Here is a 23135-nt window from a genome sequence, read left to right as displayed (position 1 = left end):
GGGGGGGGGAATCATTCCAATCATGGTGTTAGTTGGATGATCATTTTGATCGATCAAAATGATTATGGAATAACTTACAAAGTGAAATAGATACGAATGGAGTTAGGTTGAGGCCATTGATCATGAAGTATATTACACCAATGATCTTTTGGATGTCCTCTTGTGAGTTGCCCAGGCCAGCAAAGCATGCGCCAAACAATAGGGCCATAATGATTGGTGTGATGGTCCTAGTAGCAAAGTTACCAGGGTTCCTAATAAAGTCACGGAATGCTCTCTTAATCAATACCCTATATTGATAACATAATCCAGGTACAATCTAACATGTGATCGATCCAGTGAGTAATGTGATCAAGTGATTGGGTGTGATTGATTGATGGATACTTACGCCTGTCTTTACTTCACCAACCGATGGATTGGTACTGCCAATGAGTTCCGACTCCCATTTGTCAGTCCACTTGTCACATATCTCTTGGTAGCGTGAGGAGTCGCCAATCTCGACGGCGGCATCCAGACAGAAGTCGGCGGGGTTGACATAGGGTGGCGTTGGATAGCCCAGGGTATCAAAGTAGCCTAGTAGGTCAGCTCCACTATATATCATCCTGCCCTTGACCAACACCATCACCTTGTTGAACAGTTGCCAGATCTCGGGACGTGGCTGATGTATCGACACAATGACTGTGACACCCTTGCGTGTTAGACTCAGCAATGTCTTCATCACAACCAGAGCGTTGACCGAGTCCAGACCACTGGTTGGCTCATCCAAGAATATGAGTGCTGGATCAGTGACCAGACCACAACCGATGGAAACACGTCTCTTCTCGCCACCAGACAGTCCACGCACATTGATGCCACCAGGCAGCACTCCTCCGATCTTTGCATTGCCCTTGTGTGCCAGGCCGACCTCTTCCATCACACGGTGAATGACGGTCATCTTCTCGGCTTCGGTGCGGTCGGACAGACGCAGGTCGGCATGGAACTTGAGCGTTTCCTCGACGGTGGAGGTGGGCGTGAGGATGTCCTCCTGGGTGACGTAGGAGCAGTAGTTCTTGTAGGCATCACCAATCTCGCGGCCATTGACCAGCAGCTGGCCATTGATATGACCAGTGTTCTTGCGTTTGGCCAGGATGTCCAGGAGGGTGGACTTTCCCGAGCCGGACGGACCCATCAGTGCGACCAACTCGCCACGCTCAATCACACCACTGACACCATGCAAGATTGTTATCTCCTTCTCTGTCTCCTTCTCGTCTTTGGACACCTTTTTGAAACCCAAACGATGTGCCATACTATGTTGGTCCATATATCTCTTGTTTGGTACCTTATAGACAATGTCCCTAAAACTCAACTGTACACCAGTGTGTGTATGCTGGGCAGCACCCATGGGCGACAGTTGGCGGTCCACCGATGATGAAGTGCCTTCTTCCATCATATGTAAGTCAACACTATTATTATCCATAATAGTTGATTTAGTATGATGTATTATGAAGTATAATTAATTGATTGATGATGGTATTTATATATATCTGATTGATTGATTAACTTGATTGATTGATTGATTTGATCGATTACTTGTCAAATACTTGACTTTTCAATACTCTCTGTCTTTCGATCAATGTTTCTGACAGAGTGATGTCATTTAATATGACGTTAGGATGATGGTAGTGATGTAAGTCTCGGTAACACAGTAACACACACTGCAACATCGTTCCCCACCGACCCACCGACCTACCCCAACCATCCACAACCCCTCCCCCAGGATACGCAATACCAAAAGTTATCCGCGTTCCATCCATCCATGTGGAATCATTCTAACCCCAATATAGATGGATGGCACACTGATCAGTCTTCCCACTTTTCACAAGACCCCAACCCGACGAAGTGTTTTGAGCTGGGTAAATATGACATGATGCTTAAATGAGAGATTATCACAAATATCTGATCAGTCATTGTCATCTAAATATATACATCTGTGTTGTGTTGTGTTGTCGACCTTAGACTTGAAGATCAAAGTGGTAGAAGGTTCCCAGACAAGGGCCTTCAAACAAAGTGTCATCATCTATCAATCAATCAATCAATTAAAACAAGAATAATTCATCACTGTGGAGATGCATTGGGATATATAGGTTGTTCCATGAATCATGGAAAGGGGAGGTAATACACGACACACCATAAATAGTCGATACTTTATAAATATTGATTGATTGGGTCACAGGGGGCTAAGGGCCAAGAGGGTCAAGGTAAAGTTTGAAAAGATGGATGGATGGATAGATGGATGGATGAATGATGAAGAGGGAGGGAGGAGAAGGAAGAATTAACCAGTGAGGATGGCTGTGAGGATGCCAGAGAGAAGGCCGCCACTTCCGCCGCCACCGCCGCCACCGGTAGTGGTGGTGGTGCCAGTGGTGCTGGGTGGTGGCATGTTGTCAGCGATGACATAGTCGGCGCCAGCCTCGGCAATGGCCATGACAGTGGCATGCACCAGGGAGTCGACAATGGTTGGCATGACAGAGGCGTCGATCACACGAAGCTTCTTGACACCGAGCACACGAAGATGGTTGTCGACAACGGCCATCGTGTCACTTGGTGTGCTGGACATCTTGGCTGTGCAGCACCAATGGTCGTGGGCGATGGCGTTGGCCTGCACCCAGGTTGCCAGCTCGGCGGTAGTCTGGTCGGGGGCGGGGATGACTGGTGCGGCACGACCATTCATTGGCGCGAAAGACATGATACGACGTGATTCTTGGATACCGCGAACTAGAGTGTCGACGTCGGCCTGCTTGTTGAGGAGGGTAAAGTGGAGGTCGGGAGAGCGCAGGTAGAAGGCGTTGGCGGTGCCACTCTGGTCGGCGTTGAGCTGAATGAAGTGATTGTTTGGTGCGGGACGCGAGATGGACACACCAATCGAGAGTGCCTGGAAAGGGGTGGTGGTTCCAAGGACGCCTGGCAAAATCAGCATCACATTCTCTGACACGCCAACTGCTGTGGCGTTGGGACGCAGCCAAGCGCCGACTGAGAAACCTGGGGTGCCGAGGATGCCGGCGCCAGAAGTCTCAAAGAAGAGGCTCTGAGTGAAGAGGTCGTAGAAGGTTGGACGGTTGGACGTGGCATTGTAGGACCACACGGTGAATGCCAGGAAGTGGTTCTGCAGGTTCCTGCCCACGCCTGGCAAGTTGGAGTATACAGTAGGGATCACGCTCGAGTAGGTAGCGAGGTATGTAGCATTACCAATACCAGAGTTGAGCAAGATCTTTGGTGTGTTGAGTGCGCCGGCAGACAGGATGATCTCCTTGTTGCAGGTGATAGTTGACACGGTGCCGTTGCCATTGAATGACACGGTAACACTTGCGGCGTTAGGGATGCAGCTTGTACATGCCTTGATAAAGTTGACCTTGAGCACGGTGACCTGGGTGAGCAACTTGAGGGTGCTGCTGTAGGTGACCAACGCGGGCTTGAGGTACTTGTGGAAGGGCGACGAACGGATTCCAGTTGGGTCAATGTTGAACTGGAAGTAGCCACAGCCATCGCGAGTGTTGTTCTGGAAGTCGGGGTTGAATGGCAAGCCGGCTGCCGAGCATGAGCTAATAAAGTCGTTACCCTCCTGGTCGAATGGATGGGTGCCGACGTTGATTGGGCCGCTGTGGCCGTGCAGGGTTGATGTGGATAGCGATGGGTCGAGGATGGTCTCGATCTTGAGGAAGTAAGGGAACATGCTGCTCCAATTCCATCCAGTGACGCCCCAGTTGTTATAGTCGGACTCGAGTCCACGTTGGAACACCATTCCATTGTGCATACCACAGCCTCCAGTGACTTTGGCCACGCTGGCGCCAGTGATATCCCACTTCAATCCAGTAATATAAGCAGCTGACCAGTATAATGGTACATCATACTTTGTGAATGTTGACTAATTGTTTGATTGATTGATTGATTGGAATAGTTCCGTGGGGTGTGGGGGTTAGGGTCGAGGGTCAAGGGTTGATGGTCGAAGGTCGAGGGTTGGACTTACAACAGGGGTGTATGTATTTGATGGACTTAGTGTTCCTTGGGTACCGACAACATCTTTGCCACCAACCTCAACAGTGGAACCTTCGCCTCCATCGATCACAAGCACTGTGCTTCCATTTTGAGCGAGTCTGGTGGCCACTATACTACCGGCAGAACCGGCACCCACCACGATATAGTCGTAGAAAGCTGCATGGCATGTCGACGCCAGCAGTCCCATAAATATGAGGGCAAACAATTGAATGCCCCTAGGTTGCATGGATGATTAACTTTGATTGATTGACTGTGTGAAGGTTGGTTGGTAAAGGTTATATTATTAATAAATATCAAGATGTATTCCTTGTAGGAGAGAGAGTATTTGTAGTAATGGTTATAGTCGGTCACGTGATCAATTGATTGATTGAGTTGGTCGGTCACGTGATTGATTGATTGTTATTACAACATTGAACAAAATGAGGCGTTGGAGTATGGTTGATGGTGATGTTATTGTTTGAAAGTGTTGTGAAGGGCATGGCGTTGATGCCAATGGTTCGGTGCTACGCCATCCAAATCAAACAATCGACCTTGGTTGGGAAGTAGGAGAAAAAGAGTAGTAGACTTGACTCCAAAGAGTAGAGTAGTTATACACGTGTGTGTGTGTGTGATTGATTGTGATAGTTTGATTGATTGATTGATTGAGTGAGTGTGAGTGAGTGTGTTGGGTGTGGAATGAGATAAATGCGCTTGTGATGGGTAACAATATATACATTACGTTACAATAGAGAATAGTACAAGTATAGTACAATAGGAATGGAATGGAATGGTTGGTGTGTGTATCTGTTTAAAGTTAGCAACAACCAACAAACAACAACAAATAGACGATGAATTGAAGAGACATCAATCCAAGTTACCTCTTTTATTGTCATGCTTTCCAGAAAGTGGAGCAGGAGGAGGAAGAGGATGAGGTGTTTCCCTTGCTGCATGGCACAGAGGACAGCTCAGCTTGTTCAGAGTCAAGCCAGAGAGAGAGAAGGTGCAAGTCTAACGCCACTGTTGATATTTTAAAAGATACCTTGTGCACTGAGTTGAGTGAGTGAGTGTGCTGCTGAGATGATCATGAACGACAAGTACTTGTAACAACTACGACATAGGTCGGTGATGGCCATGATCGTGCATCATGTGCTGTCTGATTGCACCATCCATCCAACTTCCAACGCCTTGGTGTGGTCTGCAACCTCACACCAACAGACCCCCCAGATGTTACGAGAACCAAGGTGATTGCTTCGTTGTGATTGCCCCTGAGGCGTTACCGGCGATCTAACACATCTTTATCTCTTCATCATTGGGTGGGCACATTTGAAAGTAATTATGTGTAATAAGGTCAAGGTTATTTGTTGTGTTCACTATGAGTGAGTGTGTGTTTGGGCTTGGCTTGGCTTGTGTGTGATTGATCAAGTTCCAGGATTGATTGAAACAATCACACACACATTCACACCACCTTCACCACACCGACTCAAATCAAATCAATCACCTGATCAATTTAGGATCGGGCGTCCGGTATGATTGGTTGTTCATGTCATACCACTAGGGGTGTGTGATTGGTGAGTTGGTCCACCTTGCCATCATAGACAAAGTGCGAACTCATCCGTTTGGACGTGAGTGTGTTGTGGAATGGGGCAAGGGGTCTGGCGAGTAGACCAAGGGATCTAGTGCCAGAGAAAGAGTGATTCAGCCCGCAGAAGTCATGGGCAAGGGAGGCGACGGAGACTTAAATCACCCGGATGAGGTGCGACGCGAAAACTGCTAAGTATGGAGGTTACACTGGTCGACTTCACTCGAGTTGAATGGTTGGCGACTCATACGACACGAGCCCGCTGACCTGTACATGGTGTAAATCCACCACCCCTTTGCCTGCTACTGCCACTGCTACTGATGGCCAGGCAGCAGTTATACTTGTATCCATGCGATAAAGACGAGTGGTTGTTTGGTTGGTTGGTTGGCCATCTCACCTTGGGGTTGGTTTGGTTTGTGGACACTCCAAACAACACGATTGTGATAACGTTCTGGATATCCATCGTGGATTGACATTCGTCATTCTCATCGATTGCTCTGGATCCATGTGACTCTTCGCTGAGATGAGTGATTCCCAATCAATTATTCAAACGATCTAAAGTTGGAAGAGAGAAGGAAGGTATCCGCGGATGTTTTAATTAGAACACTCTGGTCTAGTTGTTGATGTTGTGTTTGGATGATTGAGTTGGTCGTTGATAAGTTGATTGTTGTGTTGTTGGGTTCGAGTTGATTGTGCAAGGGTTGGTTTGGTTGGTTGGTTGGTTGCCATGTACATGTTGTTGTCATGAGTTATTTGTTACTGGGTAAGTTTGTTGTAGTCTGTCGCGAGGTTGAATGAGTGAGTTAGTGAGTTTAGGCCAGGGCAGTGTAGTGTAGTGTTCCACAAGAGGTCGAATGGGTGGACTTGGAATGGATGATCCATGAATAGGATACTCGTAGTTAGGCCAATGATAGGTGAATGACATTCATATGTGTAGACACATGTCACTCATTCATTCAATCACTTGACTGATGCCCATCCATTACATCATACCAATCCTTTCCTTTCCTTTCCATGTGTGCGCGAACGCAACTTAGTTGTCCTCAGCAGCAGCCTCTTTCTGGATCTGTCTCACTCGCTTCCAGGTGGAGTCTGATTCGACAAAGTTGTCGTAGAGCTGCTGTGTGATGAGGCCTTCGCTCAGGAGCACGGTGGCCACCTGCATCACCTCGTCGAGGAACTCGGTCGCCCTCTGCAAGTCCTTCTCGATGCTGGTGCAGTTGGGGAACACGGATTCGAGCTGGTCGATGGACATCTCCTCCAGGATCATGCCCTTGACCAACAGTCCCATGCTGGCGTTGGGCTGCACAAAGAATGGCAAATGGCCCGCGGCAAAGTTAAAGTATTCAGCTGGGTCCAGCTGGATCTTGTGCGTGAGGAAGTTGGACAGTGATGATATCTCCAACAAGTTCCTAACAGACTTGTAGAGTGTCCTTGTGATCTCATGGAATGCCATCAAGTCATGGTCGATTGGTCCCTCCCATGGATTATTCTATTGTGTACATTATGTGATTGATTGAGTGAGTGAGCGAGCATGATTATGATGGACAATGAACCAACTTACATCCATTGTGCAAGGCAATATACTGAGCAGTCTCGACAGGAATGCTGATATGTTGGTTGGTGGTCCCTCTGTTGATTGATTGATTGATTAAGTAAGTTAGTGTGATTGAATGATTGTGATGGACGACAGGCAACATACCAAAGGTTGGCTTTGGAAGGAATGTGAGCTTCTCAGATGTCAAGCATTGTGCTCTTATCAACTCGATTGTGATGATCAACTCCTGTTGGAAGCCTGACTTCTTGGTCATGTCCAACAGACGACCATAGGTCGTCAGATTGTTGTCCTGGATATATCCCATCAACACCAGCGTTTGGTAAAATACATAGAAGGCTGCCTCATTGATGTCTTTGATCTGGTAGTGTGATTGATTAGGTTAGTGATCATGATCCACTCATTGGATAACACAGAGGAGGGAGACATACTGGTTGGATGGAGTGACCATTGCTGCCATTGTGTTCGCTAGCATCAGAGGTGGATGGAGAGGAGGTTAGACTGCCGACGACGTTCTCTGGGATGCACTTGGCGACAAAGTTCAGTGTGATGGCTGGCGAGCCAGCGGGCGACGACTTGAGTGTCTGCAGCTGCGACTTAAGTGCGCTGGTGAAGATGGAGGAAGGTGCGCTATGTCTTCCAAACAGATGAGACACCTTCTTGGTGTGTGCAATCTCCTCCTCCTTTGGTTCGTACCAACGGATGTTCTTGACCACACGCTTGGCAATGTCCTCATTGAAGCATGATGACAGCAGGCCAAGAGTGTTGGTTCTTATCTCCCTCAAATACTCAAGCATCTTCCTGTACTCTGTTATTGCGTTGATTGAAGTTGATTGAGTGAGTGAGTGATTGAGTGATTGAGTGAGTGACGCGGGATACATAACATACCCTCTGAATCAACTGATGGGAATGGCTCATTGAGGAAGCCACTAAGGAGGTTGTTGATAACCTGTGGATTGACGACTCCTTGTGAGATGTAGAAGAAGAGATCATTGGGAAGCTTGGGTCCAAAGATGGTGTTGAGGTCACTGATGATGGATGGAGGATGAGTTAGTGAGTGATCAAAGTGATCAAAGTGATGGAGTGAGCACATACGTTTGGAAGCTGAGGTCTTTGTAGAGTGGCTCGCAAATGCATGATGGAGTGTAGACCAGGTGGTTCCTGATCAGACACTTGGTCTTCATAAACTGCTCCATGTACTTCTCGACGTTCTGGTACGAGTATTGGTAGTCCTGGATGACCTGCAGTCCAGTCTGGTGCTGCTTGACCAGATCGCACACGTGACGGAAGTTGAAGTTGTGTCCAAAGGAGGACGTCAGACCGGTGAAGGTGTTGCAGAACTCATAGCCGGCCAGAATGCAAGCGTCCACGAACTGATCGTGAGTCATCTGGAGGTCCTCCTTGAGTATGTGCTTCAAGTCAATCCAATCGAATGTTCCTTTCTACATGCATGCATGTGGACGATATGTTAGTATGTACTCACATCCTGTTCATTCGTTCATTCGTTCATTCGTTCATTCATCATACCTCAAAGTCGATGTCAACGATTAGACGATGGACGCCAAAGAGGAGCAGCTCCAGGCCGCCCCATACGGCGTTGATATAGTTCTTCTGGGTGGGATCCGAGAAGAGTGCCAGCTGTCCAGCAGCCATGTACGGTGACTTGAAGCACTCGACATTGTTCTGTTTGAAGTAGGACACCAGTGATGGGATGAACTGGTAGATGAGTGATTTGTCTGTTGTGCACAGTCATGTGATAAAATGTTAGTCCTTCATAAATCAATCAATCAATGTCATTATCACACTAACCTTGCTTAACCTCGACAGAGAACATCTTCTCAGCTTGCTCGCCCTGTTGCTTGTAGTATGCTTCCCATGCTGCGCTGAGCTTCTGTGCCTTTAAGATCTGTGGTTGTATGAATGCATTGTTCCTGTCCTTTAGTATAGACAGTCCTGAGAAGACGAACAATGGATGTAAGTTTGCTTTCCTACAAGTATGTCGAATGAATGAGTTGAATGAGTGAGTATGATCTCCCGTGTCGTCTGAAGGTCGCATGACTACAATCTACTTACTTGAACTTATCCAACTCTGTCTGGATTGAGGTGTAGAGAGTCAATGGAGCACCGCCCATTGCAATTTGGAATGGCTCTTTGCCATGCAGCTTCAACAGTCCCCAATGTGAGGCTTCGATTCCTATCCTATTGCCATCCAACAATGCTGCGATCTTTCCAGTCTTGAGTGAAGCCTTATCGCCAAAGAAGTCTGTTTGATCATTATTATATGATTGGTCAGTGTCTTGTGTCATGTAATGTTATGGGCTGATCAATCAAAGTTATTACCATTAACACATTTATGTAGAGGCATTGTTATTGTTAGTTGTTAGTTGTTAGTTAGTTAGTTTGTTGTTATGCTAAAGTGTTGAGTGATACTGAGTCGCCGCTGTGCTGCCACTTGATTGATTGATTATATTATTGTTATGATTGATTGATTGATTGTATTAAGATTCGTTGTGTATGTCTGACAGATTGAGTCGATGTATGAGTATATATATATTGATTGATTGTTTAATATAGATTCATATGATGACGATTGAGTAATGAATAATAATAATGAAAGGCCTTTTGCCACTCTCACCACTTTCCGTCAACCTCTGCAGATCACCTTGATCAACTTCAACCACTTCACACAAACTCACTCTGCATGGATGAACCTCGATCATTTAATTTGGAAATAATAAATGCCCGGGCAACTATAGTCTTCATCATGGATCAATAACTACAAATCACAATGATCTTTGGAATATATATATTATATTATAAATACTATAAATGACATTTATTTAAAGTATTAATATAAATATATATGTAATAATTTTAATTAATTTTTTCTTTTCATCTCAATAACAAACAAAAGGATAGATCCTAATCAGATTGTTATTGGTTTGAATTAGTTATGAATATATATATATATGTTCTGATATCATAGTCCTCAACCAATATTGACAATCAAACTAATAATTGTTCCATTCATCAAATTTTATGAATGAGTGTTTGCGAAGACACTGACTTCAACTTCACATTCTTAGTCTTTGTTCATTCATTCATTCACCTCACTCTTCATATTCATACATAACCCTTATTCATTCGTTTCAACAGTTGAATCATTCAACTGAATCATACAGGATCACTATACACAATGTCATTCGCCGAGACCAGACATCAAAAGTCTGTTATGCTCAAGCCTATCGTATGTTATCATGAATGATAATGAACACACCACTTGGATCACATGACAGACTCTGACTTACTGACTTACCTACCTTGTCTCCAATAACAGAGCTTGATCTTTAAGTTCCTTCAAACAAAGTCAGTTGTACAGATTATGCTCTTTGAGCAGACAGACCTGAGGATCGAAGGAATTATCATTGTAGGTGTTACATGTACAACAGATTGGATTGATCGATGGAGTGATGGATAGACTTACACTGACTCTCTGATCATTATAACACATAATAGGGACTGGACGAATATATGAACTTGGTACTGGACAAGGCTTATGAGATATCAATGAAGAAGAAGACGAGAAAGCCATTGGGACAGATCATGCTGAAAGGAGATAACATCACTTTGGTTTACGAGGTCAGCGCATCATCTTGAACTTGACCATATCACCTATCTATATATCATCACACTCTGGCACAAACATCAATTAATCAACAAACAGACCGACGAAGGACGCATCGATATTACAATAGCATCACTGGCGCATCATTTGCTTAACTTGATTGAATGATTGAGTGTACTCAAGGCGAGACGAGCATAGCGTGCACTTTTGTAAACAATGAATGAACGAAGCGAGAGCTGGACAGAGAGAGGGCATGCATGCATGTATGACGACACCTCTCAAAGCAGCAACAACAACACATAAACTCCACCATCCTACCCATCCAGACTCAACTCGACTCGACTCTTTGTGTTACTATATATATACCTTGGCATCACGTACCATTAATTTATTCGTTGACCTTGGCAATGCCGAGGATATCGAGCTCGCTAACAATGTAGTAGGTCTTGTTATCGACGGGCACTTCGTAGGCTCTGGCAGTTGGTGCAACGATCACTGTGTCACCCTTCTGCACGATGGTGCCGGCGAATGTGCCGTCTGGTCTATGAGCACCTGTTCCAACGGCAATCACGCGTGCCTGATTCGAGTTGCTCTTCATCTGAGGCAACAATATTCCACCTGCAGTCTGTGTCTGCTTTGAGATCTTCTCGATCAGAATGCGATCCAACAATGGTACTATATTCTTGAGGCTCTGCATAGTTCGTCGTCATCATGTGTGTTTCATTGATTGAGTGAGTGATTGATTGATTGATTCATCGAGTGGGATGGTTCCAGTGGGAGTGTGAGTGTCGGTTTGGTTGGTTGACGAGTCCAAGGTCATGAGTGATTGATTGAATTGTATTGGATTGGATTGTGATTGAATGATTGATTGATTGATTGATTGATGGGTGGGGAGTGGTCAGTATTCATAGTCCAGCATGAGCCATCACCAATGTGTCTTTGTCAATACCTACAGACATTATATTGTATATTAATTGATGTATTATGTATTATGAATGAGTTTAATGTCACTCAATTATATCATCACTTCATCAACAAGTCCCTTTAGGACCTTCAATCACACAAACAATGAAAAAAAATAAAGTGTTCAAAAAAGACGAAAGATTGTGTGTTGATGTGTCAGCCGAGCGAGTACTTTTCATTCTTAATTCAATCACACTAACAAACAATCATTCATTCAATCTTCACTTAATATAAGTATATAACATATACATATAACATAATATATACATACACATAACAATGAGTCTTAAAAGAAAGTTAATGGAACATGAGGCATCCACTTCAAATGGTGTCGACATCAAGAAACAGAGACCTGCCACATCAACTCCAACAACTACTACGACGACTACTACTACTTCGACTATGAAGCCATCAAGTGTACAGATTCCACAAGCAAAAGAGGACGATTCAATATTCTTGAAGAAGCGTGTATTGGTCATGTCTACAAGAGGCATCAGTCCAAAGAATAGACATTTGATGCAGGATGTACTCGACTTGATCCCACACTCCAAGAAGGAGTCCAAGCTAGACGATCGCAAGTCACTCGCCGTCATCAACGAGTCGTGCGAGATGAAGTCCTGCAACTACGCCATCCTCTTTGACACCAGGAAGCACACCGACCTCTTCCTCTGGATGGCCAAGACACCCCTTGGTCCAACAATCAAGTTTGGAGTATCCAATGGTATGTTTACTTTGATGATCGAGTGAGCGAATGAATGAATGAGTGACTAACATATTATGATCAAACCAGTTCATACATTGGACGAGCTTCAGATGACAGGCAACTGTTTGAAGGGATCAAGACCATTCTTGCACTTTGACGCGACGTTTGATGCTCAGCCACACTTGTTGTTGGCAAAGGAGTTGTTGACACAGATATTCAGCACGCCAAAGGGCCATGTAAAGAGCAAGCCATTCTTTGATCACGTGTTTTCATTCTTCTACCAGGACGGCCGCATCTGGTTGCGCAACTACCAGATCAGCGACCACGAGTTCAAGAAGCAGGAGCGTCTGCTCACCGAGATCGGACCACGTCTGATCCTGTCCATCTCCAAGATCTTCTCGGGCGGCTTTGGCGGCCAGGTGCTCTACAACAACGCAGACTTTGTCACGCCCAATGAGAATCGCATGAATCAAAAGACACTCAAGGCCAACAAGTACATCAAGCGCATGCAGTCCAAGAAGGTCACCGAGGAGCACAAGAGAAGTGCATTCCTCGAGCCAAGCGAAGTGGAGAGACTGTTCGACTCGGATTACGTTGGCCAAATGCCATCAGACGATGAACAATAAACTTTATCCTTTACGATCGTAATAATAATAATCATAATGTAACTTTATCTGATCTGATCAATCCCATGCCATCAACTCGGTTTGGAAGCGATTCAATGTCGACATATGTCAATGGCCGGCTGTGTTAGAGCATAACATTTAAAGGACAACCTGATCATTACACCCTTATCACAAATGCGTGGTGCACGTTGGTCAAAGGACCAGAGTATCTGTATCGTTAAGTTGTTGACCCCCGACTGTTACCTTCTCATCAGACCAGCCAGATGTTTGTTAGTTTGGTCAACCCTGGATGTATCAGAAGTAAGTTGTCCAGCTTCCTGAATAAGAACAAGTTGGACATCTGGGTCAAATTTGTAAAACAGATCTCGAACCACGCTCAGGTGCTTGATCCAAAGAATTCCATGACCCTTCCGGAATCCCCTTAGTGGTAATGACCAACTATTATTTATAACGATGAATGGTCACCTTGGTCAATCATCAAATCAATCAATCAAACAATCAATATCCAAATACAAACTTAAGAAATAATAATCAATTTATCAATCAATACTACATAATATTAAAATAATGTCACCATCAATCAGAGATAACTTAAACGAGATCATTAAAGGAATTAAGGAGAACAGAATCCTTGATGTGTTTGAGAAGTACTATCATGCCGATGTCGTGATGTATGAGAAGGGTGACTCAACCAACCGTGTTGGAAAGGAGGCCAACTACAAGTCAGAGAAGAACTTTGTTGACAATGCCAAGATCCATGAGGCTAAAGGTATGTTAAAATCAACAATCAATCTATCCATTCATTCTTCTATCGTCTAATATATATTTCATATTATAGTCACAAAGATACTTGTCGATGGTAACAACACTGCTTATGAGATGTCCATGGACTTCACTTATGGAGAGCACAACATTAAGAAGACTCAATGGGCTTTACAAGAGTGGAAGGATGGTTTGGTCATTAAGGAGGAGTTCTACTAAACACTGATCGATCGATATCAAAGTGTATATATATATATATATAAAATAAATAATCAAACATAAATCATATATCTTGAAAGCGAACTTCATTGCATATGAAATATCTTTTCTCTCTTTGGGAATTCAAGACTAATCGATTGGGTATTTCTGCTGACATTCACCAAAACAGTTCAAATAATTTGCAAAGATTCAACGAACAAAACTTTTTATTGACTAAACAACAACAATGTAATGTGGTGTGGTGTGTATGACCCTTTCTCTGTGAATGGGGATTGAAAGAATGAACACGCTCCATGCTTGACACACATGACACATCAACACTGTTGTGGTTATTGTTGACATCAAGGTACTACCCTGCCTACCACGATGAATGAATGAATGAATGAATAATAGACTGCGCATTGGAATACCAAAAAGTAAACATTCATCATCATAAACGATATATCGATATCAATCAAATAATAATTTAGTATAGTATATATACTCATTTAAGTAATAATAATAATAATAATATTAAAAGATGGTAGCATTCTCAAACTTCAAGACAAATAAGTTGACTACAATTACATTTGCATTGCTGATCGTTGTGTTTACATTTACACTGGCAGCGTGTATTATAGATTGGTACAAGACAGACTCACAGACAACCGATTCCAACACCAGAGCCGTCTACAGACTAAAGCCAACCACTATATTATTGGATACCTACATTTCTGGCGACCATGCATCATCAATCGATCTAGACTGGGGAACATTCGAACTAACAAGGTATGTTACGTCGTAACTACACTCACTCCATCAACCATACTAACTCATCCAACTTATCCAACAACAATAGAACACATTCAATCATTAATGCAGCAGTTGCTTTGTGTGCATTGTCATGGCTGGCATGTTTGACTGCAGTGATCTTGGTGTTCCTTGTTCAGATTGAGGTGTTTGGAACAAAGTCAAAGGTCATGTGGTTGGTCTGCAAGATTGTCATTATCATCTCAACAGTTGTACTCTTTATGTGTGTTGTAGTACTAGGTGGAGGTATAACTCCAGCTTTCAAATCAGTATGTTATTTCAATCAATCATTCCAATCACTCAATCACCTGATCACCTGATCACTCGATCACTTACTTATTCAATTCAATTCAATCAATTCCAGGATATTGATGGAGCATCAACAATGACAGGTATCTTTGCGCCATGTGTCCAAACATGCGCCAACAGCTTCACTGGTAACAAGAATGGCACAAAGTTTGGACCAGGCTCTGGTTGGATTCTGGCATTAGTCGCTTTGTTCTTTGCTGTTGCCGCTTCAGTGCTGCCATGGTTCGACAAGGCACATGACTTGTAGAGTGTTCCTATCATAATTATCATCCATTTTCTTCCTCCTTTTCATCAACATCATCAGTAATACCAGCCATGTCGTAAGAGTACATCATGGCGGCTCGAGCCCAACAACATCAACATCAACATCAACATCAAAATTACCCATTGTAATGCTATTATTATTATTAATATCGATCAATCCATCTTCCTCGATTCAAACAGCAGTGGAGTGAATGAATGATTGATTGATATGACCTACCTACTTCCTATTTAAATGTATTAAAATATCAATATGAGACTGATACATCAGTCCAATGGATTCATTCTTTAAAGCATCAGAGGCAGTAGCATTGCAGATAATATTACCCTGATGGGTAATACTATGATCAATCATATCAACATGTTTGCAGGGTTATCATTAATGTTGTTGTTGTTGGTTAGTTGATGGATGGTGTCGGGCCAAAGATGGGAATCGTCAAGCGATGTATCTTCAAGTTATCCCATAAATTCGAATCTTTGACATGCATTGTGTTCATTCACCACTCACTTTCAAGATGAGACGATGCAGATGCTTGTTACTTACTTTATACTTACCTATTCATTGTTACACACATAATAATATATTTACATTATACATGAAGTAGATAGATAGACACATAAGACATACATACAAACGAAACGATCGAACGAACTACACGAAACGACAGTCGTTTAAAAAGACAGAAAGACAGAAAGACAGACAGACTTGTCTGAGTGAGCGAAGATGAAGAGCGGCAGCGGGAAATACGATTCAAATGTACCTTCACCAAAGTCTAATGTACTACGTCGTATAAAGGATATATTCGGTGGAGGCACAGGTGTCTCGCCAGATGCCCAAGAAGACCGCGATGACACATCGTCGACGACGACGACGACAACCTCGCACAGCAGTTACACCAACTATATAGGAAGTGGCATTAGCACTGGCATGGGCAGTGGCGGTGGCAGTGGAGGTGGAGGTGGCAGTGGAGTATACAACAACAACACAGGACAATCAAATAGTACCATGTTGACTTCAACATCATCACAACAGCAGCATGGACAACAAGGACTCGACAACAACAACAATAACAATAACAACAATAACAATGCATTCAGCGAACGATTCAAGAATGAATTGACAATGTCTAGGACACTCAATGCACAGGCGAGACTCAGTTATCTAAAGGATGTGAGCGAGTTCCTCAAGATGATACGCATAGAAGACTGCCACAACATCGACATCGTGTGGAGCTCAATCTGCGACTTATTCGACGAGAATCGATTCGCGCTCGATCTGCAACAGATGGCCTACAATGTGATGATGACGCTGATGGAGCAGTCGGGCACAGGCCCGGGCACGGGAATCACCTCGTCGTGCATTCGCCAGGACTTCTTCAACATCATTGAATCGTCGACGACGCGCGTGCCCATACACCTGCGCATCCGAGCACTCACAGCACTCACGCGAAATGGTCGTGACATCTCACCGTTTGAGGACTACATAGCAGACTTGCTCGTGCGCTGGCTGGGCCTGGTGCTGACGATCGCCAACGAGACGGCACTCACATCGTTTGTCACAGACATCTTTGCTCTGGTCGAGCTGGTGATACGACACTCGCAGCGCAGGCTGTCCGAGGGCAACCTGGCATCTCTAATTAACAACATCTGCATGCTATCCAACTCGTCGACGCACATCGTCATCATCGAGTGCAGTCTGTCCTTTTTCAACCTGGTGACGAGCCAGGTGGTGATCCCGCCGCCCTGCGTGTCGATGATCATCGCGTCGCTGAGCCGCACGGTCAACATCGACGTGGCGTGCGACCCCAGCTGCACGACCATGCAGAGTCTGCTGGCGAGCTACACGCACCAGGGCATCAAGTCGCTGTGCGACATCCTCAACGACCCACACAACCGCCACACCATCAATCTCCTGCGTGGCTCAGTCTTCTTCCTCGGCATGTCCGTGTGGGGACCTCAGCGCATCCCGACCATTGGCATCAGTCCGGCGTTCATCCTGCCGTCACTATTCAACTCGCTGGTGGGCGGCCAGGAGATCATCGCGTTCGAGGTGATCCTGGCCATCCGTCGACTGATCAAGAAGTTTGGCCGCGAGCTACACGTCGAGTGGGATCTGATATTCTTGATCATTGAGAGCATCCATATACTTATCACGGCGCACCCCGAGTCTGCCGACCCCAGCACCCTTTCGCACTCTGGCAGCAACATCCTGTCCAACAACAACATGTCTGGCGCGACAAGTAGTAGCGGATCACTATCAATCATCAGCGGCAATGCCAGCAGTAGTAGCAGTGTTGCCAACGCGGCGATGGCCGCCAACGACACCACAGCCACCAGCAACTTGAAGATCAACTCATTGGCGATAGTACTGCGCGACACAATATGGCTGATCGAGGACTTAGACGATCAGAAACTATTCCTGGGCAGCCACACAGACCTGTTCCGCGCATCATCACTCTTCTTCAAGCTCAAGAGCGAGGAACAACTTATCAAGATCATCACGCACCAGATGGCCAAGGTGCATCCGTCACACGCACTCTGGATCATCAAGCTGACAACGCTGGTCGACCTGTTCCTCAAGAAAGACACGCGCACCAAGGTCCGGCGCAGGATGCTGCACGAGCTCAAGCAACTCTATCACACGTACCGCCTGATCTACGGCGAGGAGATCATCGAGAACATACTGATACCAGCAATGAGCGATGTGTACAAGGACCGTGACGCCACCGTCCGTCTGTTCAGTCTGGACCTGCTGGTCGAGATTACAACCAAGGCCAAGACACCGAGCATCTTCCACACGCTGGTAACCATACTTGATCGCGCAATACGCGAGTCGCATCCAATGCTAGACGTGGCGCATGTCTCACTCCAAGGCCTGATATCGGTGTTCTCGGCGCGCTTTGTACATCCATCGGCCACGCTCACAATGGAGGCGTGGTCCACAATCTTGGCGCACATGTCACATGAGAGCCATCAACTTCGCAGGGAGATACTGCACTGTGTCTCCAAACTCTTGTCGACCAAGTGGTACCAGATGCAATACGACGGTGTCTCCAGTCCATTCATACATTGTGCGCCCAACAATCACTTCTTCAACGATGTCTCGTCGGCCTCTGTCCAGCGATCGCCTCGTGGTGGCCCAGTCAACGCACCCAATCCACATGTTCCCCAAGGTAGTATTGGCGGTGGTGGCATTGGCGGTGCGGGAGGAGTGGGAGCGGGAGTTAATGCCGCGACCAAGAAGAAGAAGGGCAGCAATGCACTGGATGGATTCTTCCCCGTTGCCAATGTATGGGCAGGATTGATGGACCGTCTAAACAAGGAGACTTCATTCGAACTGTACAGCATCACCCTTGAAATCCTCTCCTCCTTCCTACGCAACAAGTACATCCTATTTGGCATGGAGTCTCACATCGAAGCCTTTGTAAATATCCTCATCAGGCTGCTCAACGAGAAGTCCCTTGGACACTCAATCACAGACTATCAGGTATGTCCGTCGTCCCCCTGGCCCTCATCTCCGATCCTTACTAACCCACTCGATCAATCATACATCATTAGAACTCCGAAGGCAGGAAGGACTGCCAATACATATTGGGCTTTGAGCTGCTGTGCAATGTGATACCCTACATGACAATGCCAATGCCAAACGTTGGCATCACCAATATTCAACAGACTGTTCATAATGTGGTGGCTGCACTCTTTAATGGACTGTGTCAGAAGTGGTCATTCTCCAGTGAGACCAAGCTAAAGATTCAAGCCATCTGTCTAAACGGATTGACATTATGCGCAACAGAGTTCCCACTCAAGATCACACTTAAGTACATTCAGAACATCGCCAAGGCACTGCATCAGATCTCCACATCTGGTGCCACACAAAAGGAGACATTCTACTCCATCCTCCAATATCTCAATGTACTAGTGTCGACCCCTACGCTCGTCTCTCAACTGCCCCTGGAAAGCCTCACCTTCATCTTTAAGCTCCTTATCCAGTTCTTAGATCGATCAAGGGTAAGCCTCATGTGGTCCTCACTCACTCAATCAATCAATCAATCAAACTAACAACACTCCCTCGTTCCCAACATCATAGTACAACCATCTACTCGTGCTTATGGCCTTCCAGAGTCTGATAAGATGGTTCACAGCATGCAGCGACTCGTCTAGAGTGATATTGGTTCGCAATATTATCAAAGGCATTGATGGACACATGAAGGAGAAGCAGGCATTGTTCAATGAGATCTGCGTCGAGTTGCTCAATCGATATATTCACACAGACTTTGATCCATTCCATTATCCAATGCGACACTCTAGTCCCATCTTCCACGAGGGCCTCATCAAGACATGGATACAGGGTTGCTCGCTCATTACTATACGCACGGGCAAGCTGGGCTGGGCCGAGGTGACGCATCGCAAGGCCACTGGCTGCGTCGTGTGGCTGATGCGCTTCCAGAACAACTTCAACCCATCGATCACGTCCAACTACGACCTGTACATGGGCATCAACAATCAGATGATGGACTCGCAGCTGGTGAACCTCCCCAAGCAGCCTTACTTCCGCAAGGAGTTCTCGCCAACCTCGCCGCTCTCACCGTCCTTGTCGCCAGTGATGGTGCCTGGCGGTGCCAACGAGGTCCGCTCATACTCACCAGCGATCAATCAGCTGGCCACATCAATGGAGGTCGATAGGTTGGCGGCGGCCACCTCACCAAGCACCACGACCACCAACACCTCTGGGGCAAATGCCAATGCTTCCGGCTCCCATTCGGCCTTGACTACTGCCACGACCACGCACAAGTCCTCTGAGGACTATCCCATCTTCAAGCCCATCCAATCCAAACTGGACGACTTGGCCAAGCGCTTTGAAATCCCATCGATTGCTGAAGCATTGGAGCTCTCACTGAGCTTGTCTCTGTTGCCCGAGGACTCATCCAAGGACACCATGACGCCCATCCATCTCATCTCCTCACACACACTCCTCACGTCTCCCAACCAACAAGGCGCCTCAATCTCCCCTTCGCCCGCCTCTTTTGCTGAAGTGCACAAAGAAGACGAAGTCGAAGAAGACGAACAATCATCCATCACAAACACACAACAACAGCAACAGGTTCTTCAACACAATGATGAGTCGATCGATGTAATGGAGGATTTGGTGCTGGAAAGCAGTGGACACTTGGATATTCCTTTGTTGGGCGCACCATCGATGGACAAGCCCGACAGCCTGTTCTTGACATCAAACATTGAGAGCCCATTCAAGTATAGCTATGGCTCGGGCGAGAACACCCCACCCAACCCGCTGTCCACGCTGTCCAAGTACTACCCGCCATTGCCCTCATTCGACGATGACGAGGAGATACTATCATTCACCACAAACTGGTCATCCCCGCTCGAGATGACGAACGATGTTGTCGAGCCAAACGGCAAGCTCAACCTCAATGCTCAGCTTCTGCTGCATGTAGGCTCCAACTCGCCACCCTCCACTAGCACGGCAACGACCATGGCACTCGACTCAAACTCCAATCCAATTGAGATCACGCAGCAATCCACGCCACTCAAGCTGGTCAAGGTGCCATCGTCCAACTCCTCGACCAACAACTCGCCCACCAAACAGACAGAGATCTTCTCGTTGTCAGTGGACGAGGAGACATCGCCCTATCTCACACCCAAGAAGATGGCCAGACACAGCTACACCAACAGCCATAGCAGCACAAGTAACGAATACAAGATTGCTTCAGAGCTGAGTAGTGCTGCCAAGAAGGAGCAACCCAAGTCCGGCACCACATTGGGCTCACCCAAGCTTGTAAAGTCGACCTCATTCACGCTTGAGAGCCAAGGTGCCTCTTCGTCCTCTGTCAGCGATCCCCTCGTCTCACCAACGCCAACTCTCGAACCAACGCCAACTCAATCCCCACTGGACACCACCTTCCATTCTTCGCATCATCATCATCAGAAGCAACAACATTCACAGCAATCACAACAATCAAACAATGTATCAACTAGTCAATCATCGTTCAAGCCAGTATCCCCACTCCAAACTGGCTTGACAATTATCCCCAAAGAGGGTCCAATCAAACCGACAAACAATAACAACAACAACAACAGTAGCAGCATCATCAAGAGCTCGACGACGACCACATCATCTCAGTCATCATCAAGGATGGCGGACAGTTCGATCAAGTCTGCCATGAGCTCGACATCGACGACCTCTGGAATGCATGGCGACATTTATACCAACAACTTTGTCCCGCCAATCAGCATCCCACCAAACCTGAACCATTTCTCACAGCACTCACTCAACCAAGCCAAGATGCACTACAAGCGACTACCTCTCATTCATTCTGCGACCTCTCAGAACATTGGTGGTGCACATGGTTTGGGCATTGGCAGTGGCGTTGGCGGTTCTAGTGGCTCGACGCCAATACAGATCCAGGCTCAGCAACTTGTACAACAACAACGTGATCTGTATCACCAGCAGTATAGCAAACCACATGCATTCCAACAACAACATCAGCCCCAGATAGCATCCTCATCGTCGTTCGGTCAAAGCACACTCGCACATTACAAGCCCAAGTACCCTGCGCCACACGCGGGCTTCTCCCCAACTCAGACACAGCCGCCCTCACAGTTGGAGCAACTCAAGTCCAACATCTACTCATCGACGTACTCGTCCACACCTCAGACAACAAGCTTCTCCCACATTCCCAGCCTGTTTGACGACGATGCCGGCCTGCCAAAGAAGCACTCCTCACTCAACTATGACACCACAAGTATCCTCTCTCTGGCCGGGTGGCATCTCCCCGCCCAACTCCCCATCACCGCCTCCCCTGCCCAACGACGGGCCAGGCGTCGACCCCACCATTCTCGACCCAAGCGTCGTGTTCTATCACCTGCATCAGTTCTCTGGCGACATCACAATGGAGATCAAGACAGGACACACGTTTGAGCGTGCGCTCAGCGTGCTCGATCACACCTTTTGCTCAGAGACCTACAAGATCGGCCTGATCTACGTCGGTACCAATCAAAAGACCGAAGAGGAGTTCCTCGCCAACACCAAGGGCTCGCCGCGATACCAACAGTTCCTCAATGGCCTAGGCGAGAAGGTGCGCATATCCGAGCGTATTGACGTCTATCCAGGCGGCCTGGATCGCAACGGCAAGTCGGACGGCGACGTCACGATACATTGGCGCGACCGTATCTCGCAGATCGTATTCCACGTCACCACGATGATGCCCAACCACGACAATGACAAGATGTTCACCAACAAGAAGCGACACATTGGCAATGATTATGTCAATATCATCTTTTCAGACTCTGGCGACGACTTCAATCCGCAGCTGATCTCTGGCCAATTCAACTTTGTCACCATTGTCATCCATCCCATGGACATTGGATGGTATCGCGTTGAGATCAAGAAGAAGAAGGAGATCCCACTCTTTGGACCCATTCACAATGTCCAAATTGTATCCGAGCGATCAATCGCCTCACTCGTTATCCAAACAGCCATCAACGCCAACGTAAGTGTCTCTTCACACGTCCTCTTTACTGCGCATACTAATCATCCCAACACACGCACTCACAAACAGCTGATGTCCATGCTGTACGATGGCAAGACAGAGTTCATATCGAACTTGGAGGAAAGACTGCGACAGATAAAGACGATCAAGGAGCGATTCGCAAAGGAAGATGATGGTTGGATTGACCTGGTGCCTTCAAAGCGTTGATTAGATTAAAGTGACGATAAC

General features: G+C 46.3%; 9 protein-coding genes across 9 annotated transcripts; 5 read left to right on the top strand and 4 right to left on the bottom strand.

Annotated features, from left to right (window-relative positions):
• Positions 1-78: 78 nt before the first annotated feature.
• Positions 79-1423, bottom strand: SAMD00019534_023910 (hypothetical protein; the record flags this gene model as incomplete). The annotated part of the gene is made up of 2 exons (XM_012901689.1): positions 79-316; positions 386-1423. Coding segments are annotated over 2 exons (1276 nt in total), but the record flags the coding sequence as incomplete, so codon positions are not given.
• An 885-nt stretch (positions 1424-2308) lies between these two features.
• Positions 2309-4216, bottom strand: SAMD00019534_023900 (hypothetical protein; the record flags this gene model as incomplete). The annotated part of the gene is made up of 2 exons (XM_012901688.1): positions 2309-3898; positions 4001-4216. The coding sequence occupies 2 exons, from the start codon at positions 4214-4216 to the stop codon at positions 2309-2311; spliced, it is 1806 nt and encodes a 601-aa protein (XP_012757142.1).
• Positions 4217-6623: 2407 nt separating this feature from the next.
• On the bottom strand, positions 6624-9507 carry SAMD00019534_023890 (hypothetical protein; the record flags this gene model as incomplete). Its single annotated transcript, XM_012901687.1, has 10 exons — positions 6624-7079; positions 7152-7219; positions 7290-7503; positions 7574-7950; positions 8031-8170; positions 8238-8584; positions 8670-8878; positions 8952-9130; positions 9216-9405; positions 9483-9507. Coding segments are annotated over 10 exons (2205 nt in total), but the record flags the coding sequence as incomplete, so codon positions are not given.
• Positions 9508-10338: 831 nt separating this feature from the next.
• On the top strand, positions 10339-10799 carry SAMD00019534_023880 (hypothetical protein; the record flags this gene model as incomplete). The annotated part of the gene is made up of 3 exons (XM_012901686.1): positions 10339-10389; positions 10480-10569; positions 10659-10799. 3 exons carry the CDS (start codon positions 10339-10341, stop codon positions 10797-10799), a joined length of 282 nt encoding a protein of 93 aa, XP_012757140.1.
• Positions 10800-11158: 359 nt separating this feature from the next.
• Positions 11159-11726, bottom strand: SAMD00019534_023870 (hypothetical protein; the record flags this gene model as incomplete). Its single annotated transcript, XM_012901685.1, has 2 exons — positions 11159-11458; positions 11721-11726. Coding segments are annotated over 2 exons (306 nt in total), but the record flags the coding sequence as incomplete, so codon positions are not given.
• A 262-nt stretch (positions 11727-11988) lies between these two features.
• SAMD00019534_023860 (hypothetical protein) lies at positions 11989-13053 on the top strand (the record flags this gene model as incomplete). Its single annotated transcript, XM_012901684.1, has 2 exons — positions 11989-12451; positions 12521-13053. Coding segments are annotated over 2 exons (996 nt in total), but the record flags the coding sequence as incomplete, so codon positions are not given.
• A 567-nt stretch (positions 13054-13620) lies between these two features.
• Positions 13621-14040, top strand: SAMD00019534_023850 (hypothetical protein; the record flags this gene model as incomplete). Its single annotated transcript, XM_012901683.1, has 2 exons — positions 13621-13828; positions 13898-14040. Coding segments are annotated over 2 exons (351 nt in total), but the record flags the coding sequence as incomplete, so codon positions are not given.
• Positions 14041-14560: 520 nt separating this feature from the next.
• On the top strand, positions 14561-15385 carry SAMD00019534_023840 (hypothetical protein; the record flags this gene model as incomplete). Its single annotated transcript, XM_012901682.1, has 3 exons — positions 14561-14808; positions 14879-15098; positions 15194-15385. The coding sequence occupies 3 exons, from the start codon at positions 14561-14563 to the stop codon at positions 15383-15385; spliced, it is 660 nt and encodes a 219-aa protein (XP_012757136.1).
• A 738-nt stretch (positions 15386-16123) lies between these two features.
• SAMD00019534_023830 (hypothetical protein) lies at positions 16124-23114 on the top strand (the record flags this gene model as incomplete). Its single annotated transcript, XM_012901681.1, has 5 exons — positions 16124-18886; positions 18958-19407; positions 19487-22160; positions 22237-22907; positions 22977-23114. The coding sequence occupies 5 exons, from the start codon at positions 16124-16126 to the stop codon at positions 23112-23114; spliced, it is 6696 nt and encodes a 2231-aa protein (XP_012757135.1).
• Between the last annotated feature and the right edge of the window lie 21 nt (positions 23115-23135).

The sequence above is a fragment of the Acytostelium subglobosum genome, assembly GCF_000787575.1.
Source record: "Acytostelium subglobosum LB1 DNA, scaffold: scaffold4, whole genome shotgun sequence".
Taxonomy (NCBI): Eukaryota; Evosea; class Eumycetozoa; order Acytosteliales; family Acytosteliaceae; genus Acytostelium; species Acytostelium subglobosum.
The sequence above is the reverse complement of the archived record's forward strand: the minus strand, read 5'-3'. Positions and strand labels throughout refer to the sequence as shown.